The 21,838-nt window shown below is 40.4% G+C and overlaps 1 protein-coding gene across 34 annotated transcripts in view; it reads left to right on the top strand.

The window, feature by feature from the left end:
* Window positions 1–21,838, top strand: part of MAP2 (microtubule associated protein 2) — a 263,479-nt gene that overhangs the window by 216,139 nt on the left and 25,502 nt on the right. For 9 of the 34 annotated variants that reach the window (XM_084780796.1, XM_084780795.1, XM_084780794.1 and 6 more), the window contains 8 exons: window positions 151–264; window positions 2,213–2,290; window positions 7,554–7,790; window positions 10,543–10,788; window positions 12,359–16,081; window positions 16,272–16,478; window positions 16,655–16,789; window positions 20,151–20,212. In XM_084780796.1, coding sequence (XP_084636922.1) covers window positions 151–264; window positions 2,213–2,290; window positions 7,554–7,790; window positions 10,543–10,788; window positions 12,359–16,081; window positions 16,272–16,478; window positions 16,655–16,789; window positions 20,151–20,212 — 4,802 coding nt within the window. The remainder of the gene's footprint in view (window positions 1–150; window positions 265–2,212; window positions 2,291–7,553; window positions 7,791–10,542; window positions 10,789–12,358; window positions 16,082–16,271; window positions 16,479–16,654; window positions 16,790–20,150; window positions 20,213–21,838) is intronic. The other 25 variants (XM_084780772.1, XM_084780770.1, XM_084780785.1 and 22 more) reach the window with 16 other exon arrangements.

Raw genomic sequence — 21,838 nt, 5'->3', positions numbered from 1 at the left:
GTTTTAAGTGTTAGACTGGCATTGAAGAGTTAATGTACCTGTGACTTCTCTGACCCTAAAATTCTGTTTTGGTACTGCTGACCAACTCTCATTGCTGCCTGGTTAGACTCCTGGTCACTATGTGTTCTTCTGTTCCTGGTTTATTTGCAGAGGAGGTGTCCGCCAGGATAGTTCAAGTAGTCACGGCTGAAGCTGTCGCGGTCCTGAAAGGTGAACAGGAGAAGGAAGCCCAACACAAGGACAAACCTGCAGCTCTGCCGTTAGGTAAATGAGACGAGCCGGACACCGGGCGAGCATTCACTCCCCTTGCCACAGCGTAAAGTCTACATGCCCAAGTGATATGTTCTACTTAGTTCATATTTCCCATATGTGGCATTCACCTGTCACCTCTACCGGAAACAGAAGTAACTGTTTTGACTTCTCTGTGGTTTGCTGAGATGTTTGATTGTCTTTAGGGTAATCTCTTGATGTTAGACATAATGACCCTTTATTTATTTATCTGTTTGTTGAATCGGGATTTTATGACTCCATGCACATAAAGAAGATGAACTGAAACTTCAGCTAGAAATGACTGCCCTTCTCTATGGGTTCATCTACACAAAACCAGTAGCTAGAGGCGCAGTTAGAATCATCAGTGTCTTGAGTCATATAGGATCTTGGGATGTGAGAATTGACCACACAGCACTTCAATAGCCTTGCCCTGTCCTATGGTCGTAAATGTCCTTCAGTGCCACAGAACCATACAGCAAATAATCACCGAGGAGGGCACTCAGTGAAAGGCTTGTAGCCCTGCACAGAAAGGTAGATTATCCATCACTTAAAAGTAGGTATGTAGGTAAATACATGAATACATAGATACGTACGTGGTAAATAGGTCATAGATACAATGATAAATTACAGATTCATAGATGATTAAATGATAGACACAGATACATGGATAAGTAGATAGACTGATACATAGGTACATATACAAATTATAGATAGATAATAGAGAGTGAGTAAATGATAGATAGGTGGAGAAGTAGACAGATAGACATATATTTGTATACATGAAAATAAATGGAAGGAGACATCCTAGAATTTAGTGTATCTATTTCCTAGGTACATATGCTCACTCTGTCAAAAGGTATGGCTTCTCAGTCCTAAAAAATATTTTGTAATTCAGTGCATCCATAATATTTGCTTTCCTGATTAAGAGTTCTTGAAATGTTTATTAAAAGTAAACAATAAGAATGTGTTTCTTTCCCTGGTTAAGAATTTAAGATATAGTCAGTTTGTGACATTCTGAGTGTTTTGATTATCAAGGACTATCTTTCTCGTAAGTAGAAATTGGAAAGACACCTAACTTAAAACATTAATGGTTAATCTATCATTCATTCATGTTCTTGTTACTTTGCAAAGAAACGCAGGTTTTAAAATTTGAAGTCTTAAAAATATGTGACCCAAATCCCAATGAGTCAAGGAACTAAACACTGTTGTCACAAAGCCACCTCTACTAAGCTAACCACTGTATTATGAAACTTCAACTCACATAATCTATAAAATATATTCAGCCTCTGGCGTTAATTGAGAACTATTTCTTTGGAAGTCCCTTTCCTGCGTAGAAAGGCCATAAGGCAGGTAAGTGTCCAGGAGGACATCAGCAGGATATCAGAGTCTTTTCCACCACACTGATTCACGGTGACACCAAAGCCAGAAGGTGGCCCACATCCCACTAGGTGGGTGCAGCTTTTCTGATGGTTACCATCCTCTGTACTGACTTCACTTTTCCTTTGTGAAAGAAGAAGGGAAAGAAGACTTCACCTTAAACTGCGTGTCAAGTGTTACTGAAAAGGTTTATCAAATAATATGACTATTAATTATCAGTATTTGTTTGTAGACCTAGCAGAACATTCAAAAATCATTATTTTTAATTAGGCAATTCTAATCCAAACCAAAATGTCTACCTGGCATATTTTAATGTGGTATCTCGAGGCTAAATTAAATATATTATTAATTTTACAAATACAATTTGGTGACAGAATTTTTTTCATTTGTGTTTAATTCATTCTTCTGGAGAAAATTTATTTCGAAAGTACAGAATGTTTATCTTCTAAGTTGTCAACATGTATATCAGGTAAAAAAAAAATAGTTTCATGGGGCCCTGTATACAGATTAGAGGCACAGAGAATTAATTGTTCTGTCTCATTTCTCCATTTTTTTTTACCTGTAGCAGCTGAGGAAACAGCTAATCTGCCACCGTCCCCACCACCGTCGCCAGCCTCAGAACCAACAGCTGCAGTGGAGGAAGGTAAGGTCTTGACCTGACAGGGTTGGATTTCTCAAAAACCGTAAATAATAAACTCCAGCCCACAGCCAGGGACATGGGTGCCAGGTAATATAGATCAGGGCTGGTACTGTTTCATATAATCAAGAAAAAAATAACCCATGACTGAAAGAAGGATCCACTTCCTATGTAAAATCAGAATATTGAGAATATGATTTTACATAAATGAGAAAATTGACTACATGAAGAAAACTTTGTGTTCACGTTTCCAGAATGATTATGAGCAGTTAGCTTAGTGTGGAGACGCTGGACAGACATGACGCAATTCTCTTACGACTGGAAAGAAATAACAAATGTAGCCCCTAGAACAGTGGGAGTCCATACTTTCTCATGGAGGTGTCAGAAATTATGCATTCGACTCCCCGTTGTATTTCCAAGACCTTCCCCAGAGCCTGCCCTATAGCAAACTCTCCACAAATAGTAATGAATGGACAGATGCTGCGAGCAGCGAGCTAGAAGCTGAGACTGTGGCTGCTTCCCCGCTGAGACCCACTCCACACAGAGTGCCATGTCAGCATTTTACTTCTCATTGAGAAAGCAGAGGGATGCTTTGAAGAGCGTTCATTCAGAATGTGAGATGAAAGGCAGTAGGTTACAGTGCTGCAGGCTTTTCCTGAGACTCAGAATGTACAACAAGGCTAGCTGATCTTATAGCAACAGTAGGTGACTTGTTTTCAGTTTTCATATACAAAGGCCATTTTATTCATTTTTCTCTCCCTTTTGTTGTCATTTCATAGATCATTTACTATGTTAAGAGATAAACAGCATTTATCATTAAATTTTTATCATTTTATAATTTGTACTCTGATTTGTTTCAATATTTCCTAAGTACAGAAAGCTAAATTACTCAACTAAATACTGAGATACTTTTCGTCACAGATTTCTAAGCCACGCCTTTTCTTTTTAGCAAGCCTTTGCTTAATTGGGACCAATACTCCTCCTAATCTGATTCTTAAAATAACATTAAATAAGCAAAATTGTTTTATGAGAACAAAAGATTTGGCAACTGTAACTAGTGTGTAACAGCTATTGGCTATTAATCTCCGTCAATGTGATTTACAATATCACTTGTCTATCTGGAAGACTCTCTTTGAGTCATCCTGTCATCTGGACCGTATTTACTAAGCACGTACAGTGTCCCAGAAACTTTTCGAATTCTGAGCCAATGCTTGAGGACAAAATATACACGATCCCTTCTTAAAAATGGATGGCTACGTAGTGAACAGGAACGCAATAATCACACTTACATGCTCACAGATATTTCAACAGGATAGCATCCAGAGGGAACAGCAAGAGAGTACTCCTTCTTTTATTGTATTTTTCAAAATAAGAGAAAATGTTGCTAGATCAAGATGGGAAAGGTAGAACAGAGGAAACAGAATGCAAAGTTGTATAAAGATAGATAAAAAAAGATGCCATGTTCCAAAGCAGGGAACCATAACTAACCAGAAATGAGAAGGGGGGAAGTAGAGGGCGGTAACTAGCTTGTGCCAATGACCTAGATTTCATTCTGGATACAGCAAAAAGCTCTGTGTGGTGACTGTACTCCTCTTAGGTCATTGACAGTGTTTCTGAGCTCCTATTTAAAACCATTAGAGTACCTGAGAATCCTCTTAACCCAGAAAGGACCATGATGTTGGCAGAGCTGGCCCGCTCCAAAAGTCTGTTTGAGGTAGAATTGTCAATGGCTCATCTTACTCAGTGGGAGTCGTAGCAGAAAAGGAAATCGATTCCTCCCATCCACCCAGCGGATGCACCTGGTCTCCTCTTTCCAGAAAACATAATGCACATAGTGAAAATAGGACTAAGTAAGTCATGGGCTCATGTTCCTGTCAGGGTTACTCAGTCATCAGCTTCGTAGGATAGAATTGCTTTCTTCAAGTTGGCCCAGTGCAATCGAAGAAGACACTAGCCCCAGTAGAATGTCTTCTACTTCCTGTCCTCCTTTCTTGGTCTGGCCGTAACATGTCTAGACCATGCCATTCCAGGGCAGCAGTTACCATCAGGAAACTGAGGAATCTTTGGTTAAAAGTTTACAAAGTGGAGAACACTGTACGAGGGGGGTCAGCTGCCTTTTCCTATGTACCATGACGCCGCCACAATCAGTAATCCTTGACACCTGAGGAGACCTAATTTTTCATAAAAGTGCCTGAGAATTTGTTCCAAAATAGTCTGACCAACCACAGCTGTGTTTGGAAAGACAAGCATTATTTTTGCCTAATACAAAAATTTTAATGTGTTTTTTTTTAATGTTTAAACAAAAGCAAACTAGAAGGAAATTATTCCTGAGACAAAACCAGCTAAATTTCATTCCCGAAGGCTACAGTTATGCAAAAGAGCTGTGTTGAAAAGGCCAAGGTTCACAGGGTCATGCTATCCTTTTATACGTCATACTGCTAAATGAAGTAATTATTTTGTGAAAAAAGCAGGGTCATAAAGCACATTTTCTTATAGTAAAGGATGAATGCATTCAACCACTGAAGTAGTATAGACAATGAATTCAGATTTTTTTCTAAGTTTTTCAACTCTGAATTCAAATATCAAATTAAAGAGCGCCGGACGGTGGTGGTGCACGCCTTTAATCCCAGCACTTGGGAAGTAGAGGCAGGTGGATCTCTGTGAGTTCGAGCCCAGCCTGGACCACAGAGCGAGTTCCAGGGCAGCCAGACCTCAAAGAAACCTTGTCTCGTAAAAACAAAACAAATAAAGAAAAAGAAGAAAAAAAACCCCAAAGGATATGAAACTGAGTACATGGAAGATACATTACAGACATGTATGTAGTCACATGCAGGGTCTAGACTGCAGACATGTATGTAGTCACATGCAGGGTCAGCATGGTTGCTCATCTGATAGACAGCGCTTGCCCCCAAGCCTGACAACCTGAGTCATACTGGGGAAGACAGGACTAAGTTGTCCTCTGACCTCCACATGCACACCATAGTATGCATTGCGCCTCTGCAAATACGCGCACGCATACACGTGCCCACGCATCCACACGCACACACACAATATGTAAATAAATAAAATGGGATAGAATATTTTATACAGTCACACATTATGCTTTGTAGTTTCACAAATATCTTCTCATCTGTTATCTTCCCACAACCCAAAGAGACTGAGATTTACATGGTTTGTCACGGATGTCACTGCTTACATCTGGATAAATGATTCAGCTAGAGTTTGTATCTAAATATGCACCTGAGTTTTCCAACTAATTCCATAAACCGGTCTTCTCAGGGTTGTTACTGTAAGACTGTAGAAATCAACCACCTTCTGTCACGAGCCACTATTATGTCAATTTTTATAACTACATACTCTATTCCTTATTCATTCATGTATGTACTTGCTTGTTTATTTATTTATCTGTGGTACCACTTAATGAGTGGTAACCAAAAGCATCTGCCATGTACATTTCATCCCTGTAACAAATGAGCCTCACACTCAGCCAAGCTCCCCCTCTTCCCCCAAACACACATACCACTCCCTGGCTTTTCTCTGGAGCCTTTGCTCACAAGTTCTAAGAAGAAACTTGGAGTTCTTAGAGTGCACGGTCCTAGGACTTTGCAGCTATCCCTTTCAGGACTGACTGCCTTAGTGAAGAGACAGAGACTGAGGTAAAACGATATTTCCTCTGAGGCCGATAGAGGCCCCACAAATGTCTTTGTCATTCTAGAATTAGAACAGCAGTATTCATAATAGAAAAATGTTGCTTCTTTTGAGTTATTACCGATCTCTGAGCTGTTTTATGTCTTGGCACTTAAAACAGGACAAGAATGAGAACAGAGGCCGAATGCTTCAGACAGTTGAAACATCACCGAGTATCTATCGCCTCTCCACTACCAGCTCTCTCAGTTCTCAGTGCTCGCAGTTACACTGTGGTCTTCTCTGCTTCCCAGAAAACAAGTGTTGAAAAGCAGAGAAATATATATCTCACTCTTACTTACTTGGCAGCCCATGAAATTGATTGGAGCGAGTTAGACATTGAATCAGTAATTGGCATTCATGACAAGTCTTGAGAGTGACTGGGGAACATGTGACTGACGAGGACCCATCACAAGCCCAGAACCATCTATTCTCTGTTGCAGACCAGATTCTGAAAACATACCTGCTTAGCTGCTACTCAAGTAGCAAACATCATTTTGGGGGTCTTTCCAATGGTATAATAAATACCGTGGCTGAGAAGTTTCTGGAAACAACTTCTCTGAACCTACCAATAACTAGGTTGTAGAAACTAGTATTCTGAAGGGTTAAAAGCATTCTCTCTACAGAGTATTTATTTCCAGTTGCCCATACTTGGCTATTGAAAAAAGTGAAGCTTCTTAAAATACAGTGCATTCACAAAATAATGCCATAATGCTGTGTGGTTAAAGTCTGAAAGGTTAACACTACACCGAGAGGTACTATAGTTTCTGTTTCGGCCGGTGAGAGTGAGGAGCTTTAACACAGGTCTACATGTAAGTAATATTGATTAGTGAGTACCCTAGAAACCTGGGCATACGTCTGGGAGACAGCATCTATATCAAAAGCCAAATGGAGGTCCTCCAAACAGTCCCTAAAGTCTGTTGACTTGTAGGAGCATCTTACTGTCCCTAAGCAGACTAATCTACAGTGTGCATTTAAGGTCATGCATTATTTTTTCTGGTTGCAATAATTAACTAAACTTAGCCAAAGTGTTAAGTATTTCAACATGCCTGGACAATCATATCTTCAAACTGGAGCCCCTTTTCCCAGTACTTGAGCAGACATGGTACCCCAACAGTGCTTCTCTTTCTTAATTTCTAATTGTATTGATGTACGACTTAGAATTCACCTTCAGGAAGGAAGTTCTTTCAAATAATGCACTGGTTTTGTGACACTTTGATTTCCCTCCCCCCCCCCCAATATTTCCTTGGTTATTCTCAATTACTGGAGAGGAATGTGCAGATAATTTCTGGTTCACAGCAGGGGTATCAATGGTTTTTGGGGGGGATTTTTTGTATGTTTTTGTTTTGTCTTTTCTTAGATCAGTGGCACAATTTCCTAAGTGGTAGCTCAAATGAAGCCCTCAGCAAAGCATGCCCATTCGCTGCCTCCCATCCCCCATCAGCTCAGTCTCAGCCCCTTCCATCCCGCTGTGCTGCTTCCCTGACCCTTCTTGTCCTTCTGTACCTGTCTGTGTCGTCTGTCTGATCTCATGTCTGTCTTGTCCAGTTCTCCCTGCAGTCTCTTCCTGTGTGTCTGTTTGTAGATGAAGGGGCTGAGGATCAAGTGGGTCCTCTACACAGGTTCCCCAGCCATGAACCTGCCACCAGCGGGGAGAGGCGTAGGCTTCTAGCCCCCTCCATCTCCGTGTCTGTGCCTGAGGAGGAGCCGTACAATTCGGATGAGGAGTACTATGAGCATCCTTTGTTCAGCTCTGAATGGACTAGTGTGCCCCCCAGTGTCACAGCACAGAGCGCAGAGGCCCACTTAGGCCAGGAGACAGGTGAACAGGAGCATGGTGCCCATTGGGCTCCTCCCCAGCCTGCAGCTGTGTCCACACACGTCATCTTGTTCAGTGTGCTTTCCTATGGGCGGGGGTAGGGTGAGCACAAGCCCGTTTTTGTCCACATGAAAGTGAAGTCCCTACATAAGGAGTTATCCACTGAAATGCCTCAACATTTATATAAAAGACATTTGTAATTCGGAACAAACAAGCACTTTCCTTTATTTTCTTTTTTTACGTTTTTTACCAATGAAAGGGGAAGGGAGAAGAAAAAGAAACAAGAAATCATTCAATTAAAGTATGATGTCTTTTTTTTTTTTATTCCTTGCAAATAAATTATTTGGTAAGAATGCATTATTTACCTAAACTGAAGAAGATGACCCTAATATTATTTGTTTTTCTCCTACAATAGGGACTATTACTAGGGCCAGCATTAAATATAAATTACCTTTTTACTACTATATTCATATGCTTGTTCTTTTAAAAAAAGAAAAAGATAAAGATAAAAACAAAGAACTTATATAGAGCAGAATAAATGTTATGGGATGAATTTATGTCTCCACATCTATAAATCAGAGCCACTGGAGATTTCCTAGGTGACTGTATCTCAGTTTCCAGCAGCAGAGCTGGCCTAAAACAAAGGATTGGACTTACAGCCTCTGTTCCATAAAGCTGAGCTACCTATGTATAAACTAACTGTCCTGAGAATAGTGATGTTATGTTGGTGGCAGGCTGCTATTAGTTCCATTTTATCTATAGAGATTTTTATAAAGATGACAGTATAGCTAAAATACTTTGGCTTAGGCTGAAATATTTCCATGTGAGGACAGTCACTCACTGAGTGCAGAAGAGCTCCTCTTTATGTGCGACAATATTGGGTGGTGAGGACACGGGGACAGACAATGCCAAGACAACAAGGCACCAACTCACAGCTCACCAGCCACATTCTTGACAATAAGCATCTCCCAAGGTCCCTTTGAAAGCCAAGGAGCTCCAACATCCCTGACATCTTAGGAAATATATCTATCATTAAATGGAACTACGTCCTTTCAACAGTGTGAACTTCAATAAAAATATATGGGAAGTTTTTAATTAAAAGATAGGTGTGGTTGACACAAACGTAACTAATTCAAGATTTAAGAATTTAAGACCAATATATTAAGGCTTTAAATTAAAAAGAACTATACATGAACTATTACTGTTTTGAGTAGTATAAAAATAATTGTATATGAGAAAAAACACTTTTGTAAATGATAAAGTTTTAAAGTTAAAAGATTTTAAGTAATTTAAGGCCACTTGGATTTGAAACTTGTAAATTAACTTAGTTAAAGCTTAATAAGCTGACCTTGGTGAAGCTAAATATGTTTAAAGTTCTTTTAACTAGAATCAAAATATATGCATTACAAATAAATTCCTGATTAATAAGGAAGAATTGCAATTTCTTAGAAATTAAATTACATATACAAAATTGCTGGCATGGTAAATGTCAAAAGATAGATGACGCAGTGCTCCCATCACTGAAGATGCTAATATTTCTTTTTTAACAAGAAAACTCCTTTCCTTTCCCATCTGTGGTCTTTCTCACGGGCCTTTTGCAGAATGTCCAATTGTTTTATAGAAATAGCATAAGAAACTTCCCACTGCAGACTTCTAAAATAGCTAATATAGTTTCCTTTCATTTATTAAAGGATAAAATAGATTTGCATATTTTATGGACATTTGAATTGTAAATGAGAAACAAATGAACAAAATAACTCATGACCTTCAGTAGCTTGCTCGCATTTAAAGGCTAACATTTTTTTCATGTTATTTATACCTTTGGGGGGATATTTTTGTCACTCTAATAACTCTTGGTCATCTTTCCCTAGTGATTTTATTTTGAATTGCATAAGAGTTTAATGATGATATGGACACTTTTTCTTAGTGTCAAAAAGTACTATACCTGAACTATTACTGTTTTAAGTAGTATGAAAACACTTGTATCTGAGGAGAAAAAAAAAGGAACACTTTTGTAAATGATAAAGTTTTAAAGTTAAAAACTATTTTACTTCCAATACTGCTTTTCCTTGAGTATCACAGAATTCAACAGAGGCAACGCAAACTGACTTTCATAGCTTTTCCTTATCGTCTTCAGAGTGCTCTGATGGACGTTTTGATGCAAGTGTTAGGCAGCTGAGTAGGTATCACTTTGAGCTGAAGTCTATTTTATTGCTAAAATTGTTTTTTTCAAAGACTGTGCATTTTTAGGCAAAGCAATCAGGAATTCTTATGTAGGGACTTCCGACACTGGAGAAAACGGTACCTGTCTAACCTGGAAGGTTTTTTTTTTTTTCAGCACAGCAGGACATCTTTCCTCCATCACCATCTGCTGGGGGCAGCATCATCTCTAACGTTCTGCAAGCCATTGTCACCACGTGCTCATCATGCTGCCTTTTTCATAAACGTTTTATCAGTCCATAAAACCCTTTCAGCTCTCAATTTTTTTCAAGTGTATTGTCCAGCCTTTTAACTAGAGTTTTAAAAGGTCTTTCTGTATGCGTATTATACGTCATAATTTTCCAGCTTGTACATAACATATGTGTCATTCAGTTATTAATTCCACTCATCCAGATGGAAAAGGCAAATAAATATACCTGATGCCGCAGAGAGGTCACTCAAATGGAGCTGAAAGTGTTCCATGAATAATATTTCTGTCCTCCCGTGTGTTGTTCTCTGGTCATGACGTCAACATTTTTTTTTTTTCATCCCCAAGAAGAAGAAACTCTAGAGGGTGCGATGGCTGAGGAAATGAAACCTACTGCTCTTCCTGGGAAAGAGTGTGGGGCTGCTCAGGCCTCAGATCACCCCCAGGGCCTCAGTGAGGGCCGCGAGGAGTCTAGTACAGAGGCGCAGATAGTTCCAGAAGACAGTGCCCTGGCAGGGGCTCCTCATGAGAAAAGTGTAAAAGAGGTCACGGAAGTGACTCCAGAAGTAAAAATCCCTTCCTCTGCCAAGGAAGGTGTGTGTCTGCCAGGGTTTGCATGTGTGCTGCAAATGCGCTGCAGGGGATTTCACCAAGCCTTTCCAATGCTGGTCCACCCCGCTGGGTCTTCCCATGAACATAAGACCGCCATTTCCGGCTTCGTGAGCGGAGCGCGTGGCTTGTGCAGGTGCTGTGAGAGCTCGGTTGTGCCCGTCTGTAGCTGGTCGTCCTTTGCCATGATACAATACGCTTTGCCGCAGGCTGATAATGCTGTGTGAACTCTTCTTGGTTTACCCCCTCCCTCCTCATCGCCAGTGTTTGCCAGTCACATTGCTAATACATGTATATTTTTGTGTTTTTTTTTTATGTTTTGGGACAGCAATTCATATGCTTTTTCTTTTCAAACCCTAGAGCTGGATTTTTGCACATACAAGCTTAAATGATAGGATCGCTTCTGTTTGCAGCCGCGGAGTGCTATGTTTTTATGCTTCAGAGTCCCTATTGGTGCTTTTCTTGCCGTTGTCTCTCCAGGGCAGCCCATCCCTTTATCATGCCTGTATTGCTTGAGTTTTCATTCATCTAGCCTTCATTATTACTTCAAAATATTTTGTTGCTCTCATTACAACGGGACACAAAAGTCTATCAGGTCATAATCACCCGTCTTCAAGAGAGTCACTGTCAGATAGCGACACCTAGCTCTAGTGAGCACAGGAAATAATTTAAAACATAACTGGTACTCCAGAGACTCTTGGAGTGGCATATAAATAAAACCAGGTCTATGCCATTTTTTTTTTATGTCAGGCATATCTGGGGCAAAAACTAGCCAGTATGTTGCTAGTTGGCCATGAAGTCAGAGTGCTGGGGAGAAAGACATTGTAATAGTTGACTATTTTTGGAAAATGTCTTGCTCGGTGACTTTCCATTGGTATACTCCAGAAGCCATGACTGAGAATCAAAAATTTAGATTAAATACAAAACTGGCTCATCAATTCTTAGGTTGTATATATAAAATGGCACCAAATGTTTACTTTAATCTCAGCTATCTTCCAAAACTTTATGCCAGTAACTTTTAGTTTGCCCATATGGGTCCTTGTAATTTTTTTTAAAAATCAAGTTACCTGAAACTGCTAATACTTGTATCATTATGTATTTCTTGGCATCTGCCCCCATGGCCTGCCAGTTTGTTTTCAAGTGAAAGAACGTGAACTATGCAGTAAGCATTCTTCACATACATGTTCTTGCACCCTGTTCATCTATTTCCTTGATGTGGCTTCATTTCAACCATTAGCAATTGAATGAAGATGGGTTTTTTTTTCCTTCTAGTTATGCACCACATAACCAAATAAACAAAATGAATAAGTAGTCTGAGGCAAATTCTTCTTATACGTACACAGTTCATTCAGAACAGGGCCTCTAGCCGGAGCTAGGACATACAGACTCCAGTCCTGACATTTCCCTAATCATGTTCCAGTGGGCAGCATGCTTGCATGGTTCGTGCTCCCCTTTTACCCTGCCATTCGTTTCCTATTCGTAAGTATGATTTTAAGCTTACTGCCCGAAAGCTGTTGCCTATTATCTGATTTAAAAACCAACCCGATTACTTCAGATTTACTTACAGCCTCGAAGATGGAATTCCCTGAGCAGCAGGAATTGCCTTCCTCTTTCGCTGAGCCTTTAGACAAGGGAGAGAAAGAGCTCAAGATGCAAAGTACGCCTGGTGAAGACTTTGAACACGCTGCCTTAGTTCCTCAGCCAGAGACAACTAAAACCCCCCACGATAAAAAGGATCTTGAAGGCACGGAAGGAGAAAAGTCGCCTCCCATTCCGTTTGCGCACAGTTTTGGTACCAACCTGGAAGATGTAAAACAGAATTCAGAGGCAAGTGTAGCAGTACCTAGCATTGGCCTCTCTGCAGAGCCTCTAGCCCCAAAAGAACAGAAAGACTGGTTTATCCAAATGCCGATGGAATCAAAGAAGGATGAATGGGGTTTAGCTGCCCCGATATCTCCTGGTCCCTTGACGCCCATGAGGGAAAAAGATGTCCTGGAGGACATCCCAAGATGGGAAGGGAAGCAGTTTGACTCTCCCATGCCAAGCCCCTTTCACGGTGGAAGTTTCACTCTTCCTTTAGATACTATGAAGAGTGAGAGAGTCACAGAAGTGGCACGACCCTTTGCCCCTGTCTTCTTCCAACCAGATGACAAACCATCTCTGCAGGACACCAGTGGCCTAGCTACTGCCAAAGAGAGTTCCAGAGATGAGGAGCTACAGGATAGAGCAGACAAAGGGGCAGATGTTACAGTCTCAGAAGCTGCCGCTTTACCCAAAGATGTTCATAGTTCAGGTATGGAAGGCTATGCCAGGGATGACATCTCAGGGGAAGAAAAGAGTGCCACAAATCAAGAGAAAAGGGAGACCTCAGCACCCAGTGGACAGGAACTTACACTCACTGAAAATGAACCACTGACAAAGCTTGAAGAAAACTCAGTAGTTTCCATCGAAAAGGCTGTGGCAAAAGAACACGAACCCCTGGCATTGAGAGATGACAAAACAGGAGAGATTCAAATCTCTACTGAGCATCCCTTCTCCAAAGAAGAACGGAAAAGCCAAGAACAGGTAGCTGATGAGTTAAAACAGGACTCCTTCCCTATAGGTCTAGAACAAGCAGTTACAGATGCAGCCATGGCCTCCAAGACCTTGGAAAAAGTTACATCTGAGCCAGAGGCAGTAAGTGAAAAGAGAGAAATCCAGGGACTTTTTGAGGAGAACATACGTGACAAAGATAAGTTGGAAGGAGTTGGGCCTGCCACCATAAGTGAGGTTGATGTGCCATTTTATGAAGATAAGTCCGGGATGTCCAAGTACTTCGAAACGTCTGCACTGAAAGAAGAAGAGACAAGAAGCGGACAGTTAGGCAGTGATTACTATGAGCTGAGTGATGCGAGAGGAAGTGCCCGGGAATCTCTTGATACTGCATCTCCCAAGAATCAACATGATGAAAAGGAACTTCCGGCAAAAGAGTCTCAGCCCAGTGCCCCAGTACAGGAAGCAGGGTACAGCACTCTGGCCCAGGGTTTTCCATCTGACTATCCATCTGAGTTACCTGAAGAACCAAGCTCTCCTCAAGAAAGAATGTTCACTATTGACCCAAAAGTTTACGGGGAGAAGAGGGGCCTTCACAGTAAGAATAAGGATGATCTGACCCTGAGTCGGAGTTTAGGGCTTGGCGGCAGGTCTGCAATAGAACAAAGAAGTATGTCCATCAACTTGCCCATGTCTTGCCTTGACTCCATTGCCCTTGGCTTTAACTTTGGCCGGGGCCATGATCTCTCCCCTCTGGCTTCTGATATTCTAACCAACACTAGCGGAAGCATGGATGAAGGAGATGATTATCTGCCCCCTACCACACCCGCAGTGGAGAAAGCCCCTTGCTTTCCAGCAGAGAGCAAGGAGGAAGAAGGGAAGACAGAGGAAGCAAAGGTGACTGGCGAGCAAACTACTCGAGTTGAGTCATCTTCTGAGTCACCCTTCCCAGCCAAAGAATATTACAAAAATGGTGCCGTCATGGCCCCCGACCTGCCTGAGATGCTAGATCTGGCAGGGACCAGGTCTAGATTAGCTTCTGTGAGTGCAGATGCCGAGGTCACCAGGAGGAAGTCAGTCCCATCAGAGGCTGTGGCTGCTGAGAGTAGGGCGGGCTTGCCACCTGTCGCTGACGAAAACCAAGTCACTGTAAAACCAGACAGTCAACTTGAGGACATGGGATACTGTGTGTTTAACAAGTACACAGTCCCTCTCCCATCGCCAGTTCAAGACAGCGAGAATCTGTCAGGAGAGAGTGGTTCGTTTTATGAAGGAACTGATGACAAGGTCCGTAGAGATTTGGCCACTGACCTTTCACTCATTGAAGTAAAGCTTGCAGCTGCTGGAAGGGTCAAAGAGGAGTTTGCTCCCGAGAAAGAGGCATCTCCCCCCACGTCTGTGGACAAAACAGGACTGAGTAGGGAGTTTGATCATGACAGGAAAGCTAGTGACAAACTGGACACTGTCCTAGAGAAGAGTGAAGAGCATGTTGATTCAAAAGAACATGTCAAGGAGAAAGAAGAGGCCAAGGATAACGTAGAGCTCTTTGGATTAGGTATAACCTATGAGCAGCCATCCACCAAAGATCTGACAACAGCAGCTAAAGATACATCACCCGAGAAAGAAGACAAAGTTCTCAGTTCGGTGCCAGAGGTAGCTGAGGTAGAACCAACCAGCAAAGGCGATCAAGGTCTAGATTTTGCTGCAAAGAAAGCTGAGCAGAGTCAGTTAGATATTAAAGTCAGTGACTTTGGACAGATGGCATCCGGGATGAACGTAGATGCTGGGAAAGCCACAGAGCTTACGTTTGAGGTTGCACCCCAAGAAGCAGATTCATTCCTGGGTGTTGAGTCTGACCATACAAAAGAAGGTGTCAAACTCAATGAAATGGAAGTCAAGGAGAAGGTAGCAAAGCCCGACTTGGTGCATCAGGAGGCGGTAGACAAAGAAGAGTCCTATGAATCCAGTGGTGAGCACGAGAGCCTCACCATGGAGTCCCTGAAGCCTGACGAAGGCAAGAAGGAAATATCTCCAGAGTCATCGCTCATTCAAGATGAAGTTGCCCTCAAACTCTCTGTGGAAATCCCTTGCCCACCTCCTGTTTCAGAGGCTGATTCATCTACTGATGAGAAAGCTGAAGTCCAAATGGAATCTATTCAGCTGCCTAAGGAATCGAGCACAGAGACTCCGGAGATACCCGCCATACCTTCTGATGTCACCCAGCCACAGCCTGAAGCAATTGTGTCCGAACCAGCAGAGGTCCCAAGTGAAGAAGAAGAGATAGAAGCTGGAGGAGAATATGACAGACTTCTCTTCCGCTCAGATACCCTCCAGATCACTGACCTGGTTGTCCCGGGAAGTAGGGAGGAATTTGTGGAGACCTGCCCAGGTGAGCACAAAGGTGTGATTGAGTCTGTGGTGACCATCGAGGATGACTTCATTACTGTAGTGCAAACCACAACCGATGAAGGAGGGGAGTCGGGGTCCCACAGTGTGCGCTTTGCGGCGCTAGCGCAGCCTGAGGAAGAAAGGAGGCCATGCCCACACGAGGAAGAGCTTGAAGTAGAAATGGCAGCGGAAGCCCAGGCAGAACCCAAGGATGGCTCTCCAGATGCTCCAGCTACCCCTGAGAAAGAAGAGGTTGCATTCTCAGAGTATAAAACAGAAACCTATGACGATTACAAAGATGAGACCACCATTGATGACTCCATCATGGATGCCGACAGCCTGTGGGTGGATACTCAAGGTGTGCTTCTTTTTCAATATTCTCCCAAATAAAACCCATTAGCCTAGTGGGGAATTTGGTTTTCACTTTAAACATTTAAAAACAGTAAGTCCATATTTACTTTACCTTGTGTTAAGTATATTAAGGGTTTTGTGCATCTGTCACTAATGTTCTCACTGTTCTTGTTGCCATGGTTTCCTTTGATCCACAGATGATGATAGAAGCATCATGACAGAACAGTTAGAAACTATTCCTAAAGAGGAGAAAGCTGAGAAGGAAGCTCGGAGACCATCTCTTGAGAAACATAGAAAAGAAAAACCTTTTAAAACCGGGAGAGGCAGAATTTCCACTCCTGAAAGAAAAGTAGCTAAAAAGGAACCTAGCACGGTCTCCAGGGATGAAGTGAGAAGGAAAAAAGGTTCATTTAACAATCACTTCTTTTAAAATGTGTTTTTTAAATGTAATTTGTTATTACTCTTTTGAAAAAGCAACTGCCTAACTGGTTACTTATTAAAAAAAATCTTGTGCATTTTTATTCCAAGTGTTTATTTTCTTTCCTGATGGTATGCTTTTTTTGTGTTTTCTTATTCATAGCAGTTTATAAGAAGGCTGAACTTGCTAAAAAAACAGAAGTTCAGGCCCACTCTCCTTCCAGGAAATTCATTTTAAAACCTGCTATCAAATACACTAGACCAACTCACCTCTCCTGTGTTAAGCGGAAAACCACAGGTGACTGTTCAATTCTGCAATGTGGCTGGCAAACATAGATGTGTTTTTTTTTCTTTACTCTCATTACTGTAGAAGCTTCTTCATTTTGTTTTAATTCCAAATTTCAGCAATCATGAACAATTTCTCTATTAAGTGTCTTGTATCATTATTCTTTTTTTTTTTCCCCTCCTTGCAGAAGAGGTCATGACCATCCGTTTCTTTGTCATGCTCAGACATAACTGCGTGATTGTATCTTGGCGTTGTGCTCTAGTTTCACGTTCTGGGGGTCCCTATTTTCATTCTATGTGTTTGATTAGACGATGGCGATGAATTTAACCGTGGTATGCATTCTCATTATTTTTGCTTATTTATCTCCTCCATGCTAAAAATCCATGTATATTTGTCCTATTTCTTTATTGTTACTGCCAAATCTGTTACTGATGTTGACCTTACTGAGACAACGTATACTGACCTAGACATTGGAAATGAAAATCCTCCTGGAGTAAGACTAATTTTCAAGATTATTTTTCTTTAGATCGAAAAAGAGAAGAAGAAAGGAAAGAAGGAAGGAAGTGATGCCTGTCCTATCAGATTTTATTCTTCATGTTCAAAATGAACACCTTTTCAATCTCCTCTACTTCAACTTCAGGATTTTCTTAAAGATATTCATCCAAACTGTCAAATCGTCTAAATATAATACAATGTACAGGTCCTAAGTTAAAACTCTACTTCCCTAAGTTAGTTAAATTAGAAATAAGTTAACTACATTTTTTTAAAAAGTTATAAATAAGTAAATTTTCTGTAAGTTCAGCCCTGGGGAGGCAAAGGCAGGTAAATATCTAAGTAGATCTCCAGTGCGTCCATCCTGGGCTGCATTGAGAGACCTAGGCTACATATGAGAGAGGAGAGACGTTTTTGCTCTCTTTTCCTACTTATTCCTGTCTTCCCCAAATATGCACACCCATCACTTAGAAATCTAGCAGATCAATGGAATAAAACATGATAGAAAACATCGTGAAGAGGACTTTAGTGATGGCTTCGCGGTTATAAACACCTATTGCTCTTACAGAGGACCTGGATTTAGTTCCCAGCATTCACGTGTCACTTCACAACCTCTGTATCTCAGGATTCACCCCATCTTCTGGCCTCTGTGCACTGTACATATCTTGTACACTTACATTCAAGCAAAACACCCATACACGTAAAATTTGTTTTTAAAAAATACATCGTAATAAGAGCCTATGTAGCTCTCTACAGTGCGATTTTATTTTGAAATTTCACTATAGAGTAGCAGGGTATTTACTTTCTGTGCCTAATTATGAACCGGTAATCTTAGTTTTGAATTTTCTTAGTATCTACATGGATATTCTTATAGTCTACAAAATATGAGGAAGAAATATGATCCTTTTACTTGTTTATTACAAATGGCATAATCTAGTGTTTTGGGTCACTTTGAAGACTAGGAGTGACATCATTAACCTTACTGGGTAAAAGACCAGAGTCATTGATCCGCTAGAATAACCACCAAAGCTACTAGTATTTTTGTTTGTTTAGATTTTACACCTGGGGCATGGGTTTGGGGGTTCTGTGATTTTTTAGACAAAGTATTTGTCCATAGCCTAGGTCAGCCCTGAATTCATGATCCTCCTGTCTTAGCCTCCCCAGTGTTTGGATTACAAGCATGCAACACCATCCTTGCCCAGAGTTCTAAGTAGTGTGTGTTTGTATTCTACATATAGGGGCCATATGGTGTATTTTATGCAGGAACAATACCCAAGCTGAGATGTGAGTTTGGAAGGCTCTTCTAAACACAAACCTTGAGCAAGACTCGGGGTGCAGAGCACTTCAGAGTTAGAAGTCAGGCATTAACACGTCATCACCAAATCATGCATCTTGATTAGCTAAATCTATCAAGATTTTAGAAATGTTATTTTACTTGGACAAATGCTTGAGAAATAGAATCTCTTGGATTGAACATTAAGAAGTCCCACATTCTACCTGAAAAGCTGAAGATGCTGTAGGAGTTGTGGAATTTCCGAGGAAATATAAAATAGTTTGTAAACCATTTTTATGACATGTCTGCATGTCATTGGCACTCACTTTACTATACTGAAGGCCAGCCCTCCCTTCCTCCTTATATTCATTCTTTAAAGGAAATTTAAAATTTCAGGTTAACTAGGGTCTTCCCTTATTCAAATACCCAGAGGACCCAGCAGGAAACCTGTACAAAATACAGATGTTTTAAATGAAAGCAAGCAACTTCTATGTGCTGAAGGAACTTTAGATACGTCCTAGCAAGAGTGAATGACATCATTTTCACTGCTTTTGGGGAGAAAAAACAACAATGTTGAGATCTGAAAAGTCCTCCCAGACATCCTGCATAAAACAGAGTATACTGTGGACTGTGGGCAGCCATCGTCCTGATGTAAGAACTCACACAGCATAGGACCTTATTTCAGAAAGGAGTTTTAAGGGTATTTTTTTTTCCTGACGATTTTCTACCTAGGAAAATTAAGGAGAGAGTAAACATTTAAGCTAGAGTAATTTTACTTCTGAGGATATCAGTCAAACTGTTATTTCTAAGTGCAAAGGATTACCTTATATTTTTGATATTTAAGTCAAGTCAGGTAAGTCATCCATCCACACAGACTGTGCTAGAAATGAGGCAATTTAAAATTAAGACCAGAAGCAAACGGCAGCGCGAAGAGAAACAGCAGTAACAGATGTGGTAGCAGTGTCCTGCAGGAAGTGCATGCGTAGAACACGTTTTTGTATTGACTGACCTTGGACTCTCTCATCCTCTGTCCTTGAGAAGTTGTTTTCCTTCCATTCTTATGGTACAGTTACACCTCAGACAAGTGTGTCAATCATAAAACAAAGTGAGGAGCACACGGTTTGCTCATCACCACAGCCTGGGAGGTAAAACGCAGAAGGAACTGTAGGTATGCACCAGTGGCTTCTAGAACAGGGAGGTTGGACTTCTCTGTATCATTCCAACCAAAAACAACAACAACAACAACAACAAACCAAATAAGATTGCTTCCCCTTATACCAGGCAGGTATTTGATGTTCTGTGACTTATGATTTGAAGATTTTATGTGTATATGGTAGATTCTCAAAGGGACTTTGGTGACAGTAGGAAAAAGAGTGTGTGCCCCGTGCTCCCATGGACATCAGTAGACAGTGTTAATTTGCACACACTAGTCGGAGCCACATAATGCCTTACTATTACCCAAGTTTCTTGGACTACTATATTTTGAGCCTCAAAAGCAAGAGAATTGTGCTTTGCATTAGTCTTGTGACATAGTAGAACACACCAATATTAGAAAACACATTTGTGTGAGTTTCACACACTGAGTTGTTTGTTTCTTTTTTTCAACAGCAGCAAGTGGTGAAACGGCTCAGGCTCCCAGTGCGTTTAAACAGGCGAAGGACAAAGTCCCTGTGAGTAAAACAAGTTTGGTCTTGTCCTTTTGGTATCTATCAATGTCTTACCAACTTTAGATATTACATAGACAAGTGTGTGTGTGTGTGTGTGTGTGTGTGTGTGTGTGTGTGTGTGTGTTTAAATGCTCATTTTAAACTGTGTGCTCACCCAGGGTGAACTCTGGACACCATCTGGAATGATCGATCGTGGTAGTTGGTAAGAGTACAACTGGGCTTGCTCTCTGTTAGCAAGATAGAAAACAGAAAACTGTGCAATGGGTTGGCAAAAATGTGGAAGAGCAATTCATTTTCATTTCATAAAACCAACATTAGCTTTGATAACTAATATATTATTTTACATGTTCTAAATACAAAATAAGTCTAGATGAAACCATGTAGGTGAGAAAGAAGTAAAATTAAGTGTAATTCATTTCACTAAAGATGTCAAGAGTTACCATTTTGATTTTTTTAAATGTCTGTCTTTTTCTCCCTCTTTGTAAGTTTAATAACAAAAAAACCTACTGTGTATTGGTTTTTAATGTAATAGAAAGCATTCTTTTTATTTATTTATTTATTTATTTATTTACATCACCAACTGTAGCTTCTTCTCCCAGTCCCTAATAGTGAGCATTCTACAGAACCATCCTAATGACAACATGACATTCCACTATGCTTTAACAAGACAAAAACCAACAGGAAGCATTTTTTCTCTTCTTATGATAAGAAATAAAAGAGCTAAAGTCTACTAATGAAATCCTAAATTTATAATAAACAGTTTGAATGATGACAGTACATAGGTTATGAGAAAATTTTGGCATTCCTATAGTCATATATGATATTTAAGTCACAGCTCTTAGCTTATGAAATATGGTAATATTTTACACTTCCACTTTCCTTGTTTTGTTTCCAATACTGACCAAACTGTTGGTAATCATCTCATACTGAGGGTCTTTATTTGATAAGGGGGAAAATTCAGTGTTTATATGAGTAGTTACAAATTAGACACGTGACTTAATACACGTGGTAACCACTTTATTGCCTTAGTAAGTATAGGGCTGTATTTTGAGCACAATGTTATAGTGATATTTGGGTCTGTAATATTTCTGACTTTTTAAAAAACTAGTTTTTAATGTCAGAATTCTGCATATTTTAGCTATGTCATATTTTATTCCTATATCTTAATTTTCTAAAACTTGTATAATAATTTGACTAAGAAAGTGAAACATAGTAATTATATAAAACAGTACAATATCTAGACATAGCCGCCATTAAGTACTCTTTAAGTAGGATTAATTATTAATTGATATTCTATTATTTTTAAAATATAAAAAATTTCAGTCCCAGGTATAGAAAATGAGTCTGAAAACTCCCCCTTTAGGAAAACGTTCAAGTGGACATTATCTGGAAAAAACTTCAGGAAAGTTTTCAAGTCACGTCAGGTCCAAGCACCTCACGGAACTGGCATTTAATACTTATCTTTGACCAGGTGCCATGTGCATTATTTACATAAAGTTCATGCCCTCCCTTTCAAATGACGTCTATCTCTTTTTTCTAGAGAAAGGGTTGCTATACAATGTTTCTACTTTTGGTTTATCAGCTTTGTTTCCACCTCCTAATACCTAATGCACTTTGTCAAAATTTCCT

The sequence above is a fragment of the Acomys minous genome, assembly GCF_964271855.1.
Source record: "Acomys minous genome assembly, chromosome: 4".
NCBI classification, from domain to species: domain Eukaryota; kingdom Metazoa; phylum Chordata; class Mammalia; order Rodentia; family Muridae; genus Acomys; species Acomys minous.
This window is presented reverse-complemented; position numbering and strand designations above follow the sequence as displayed.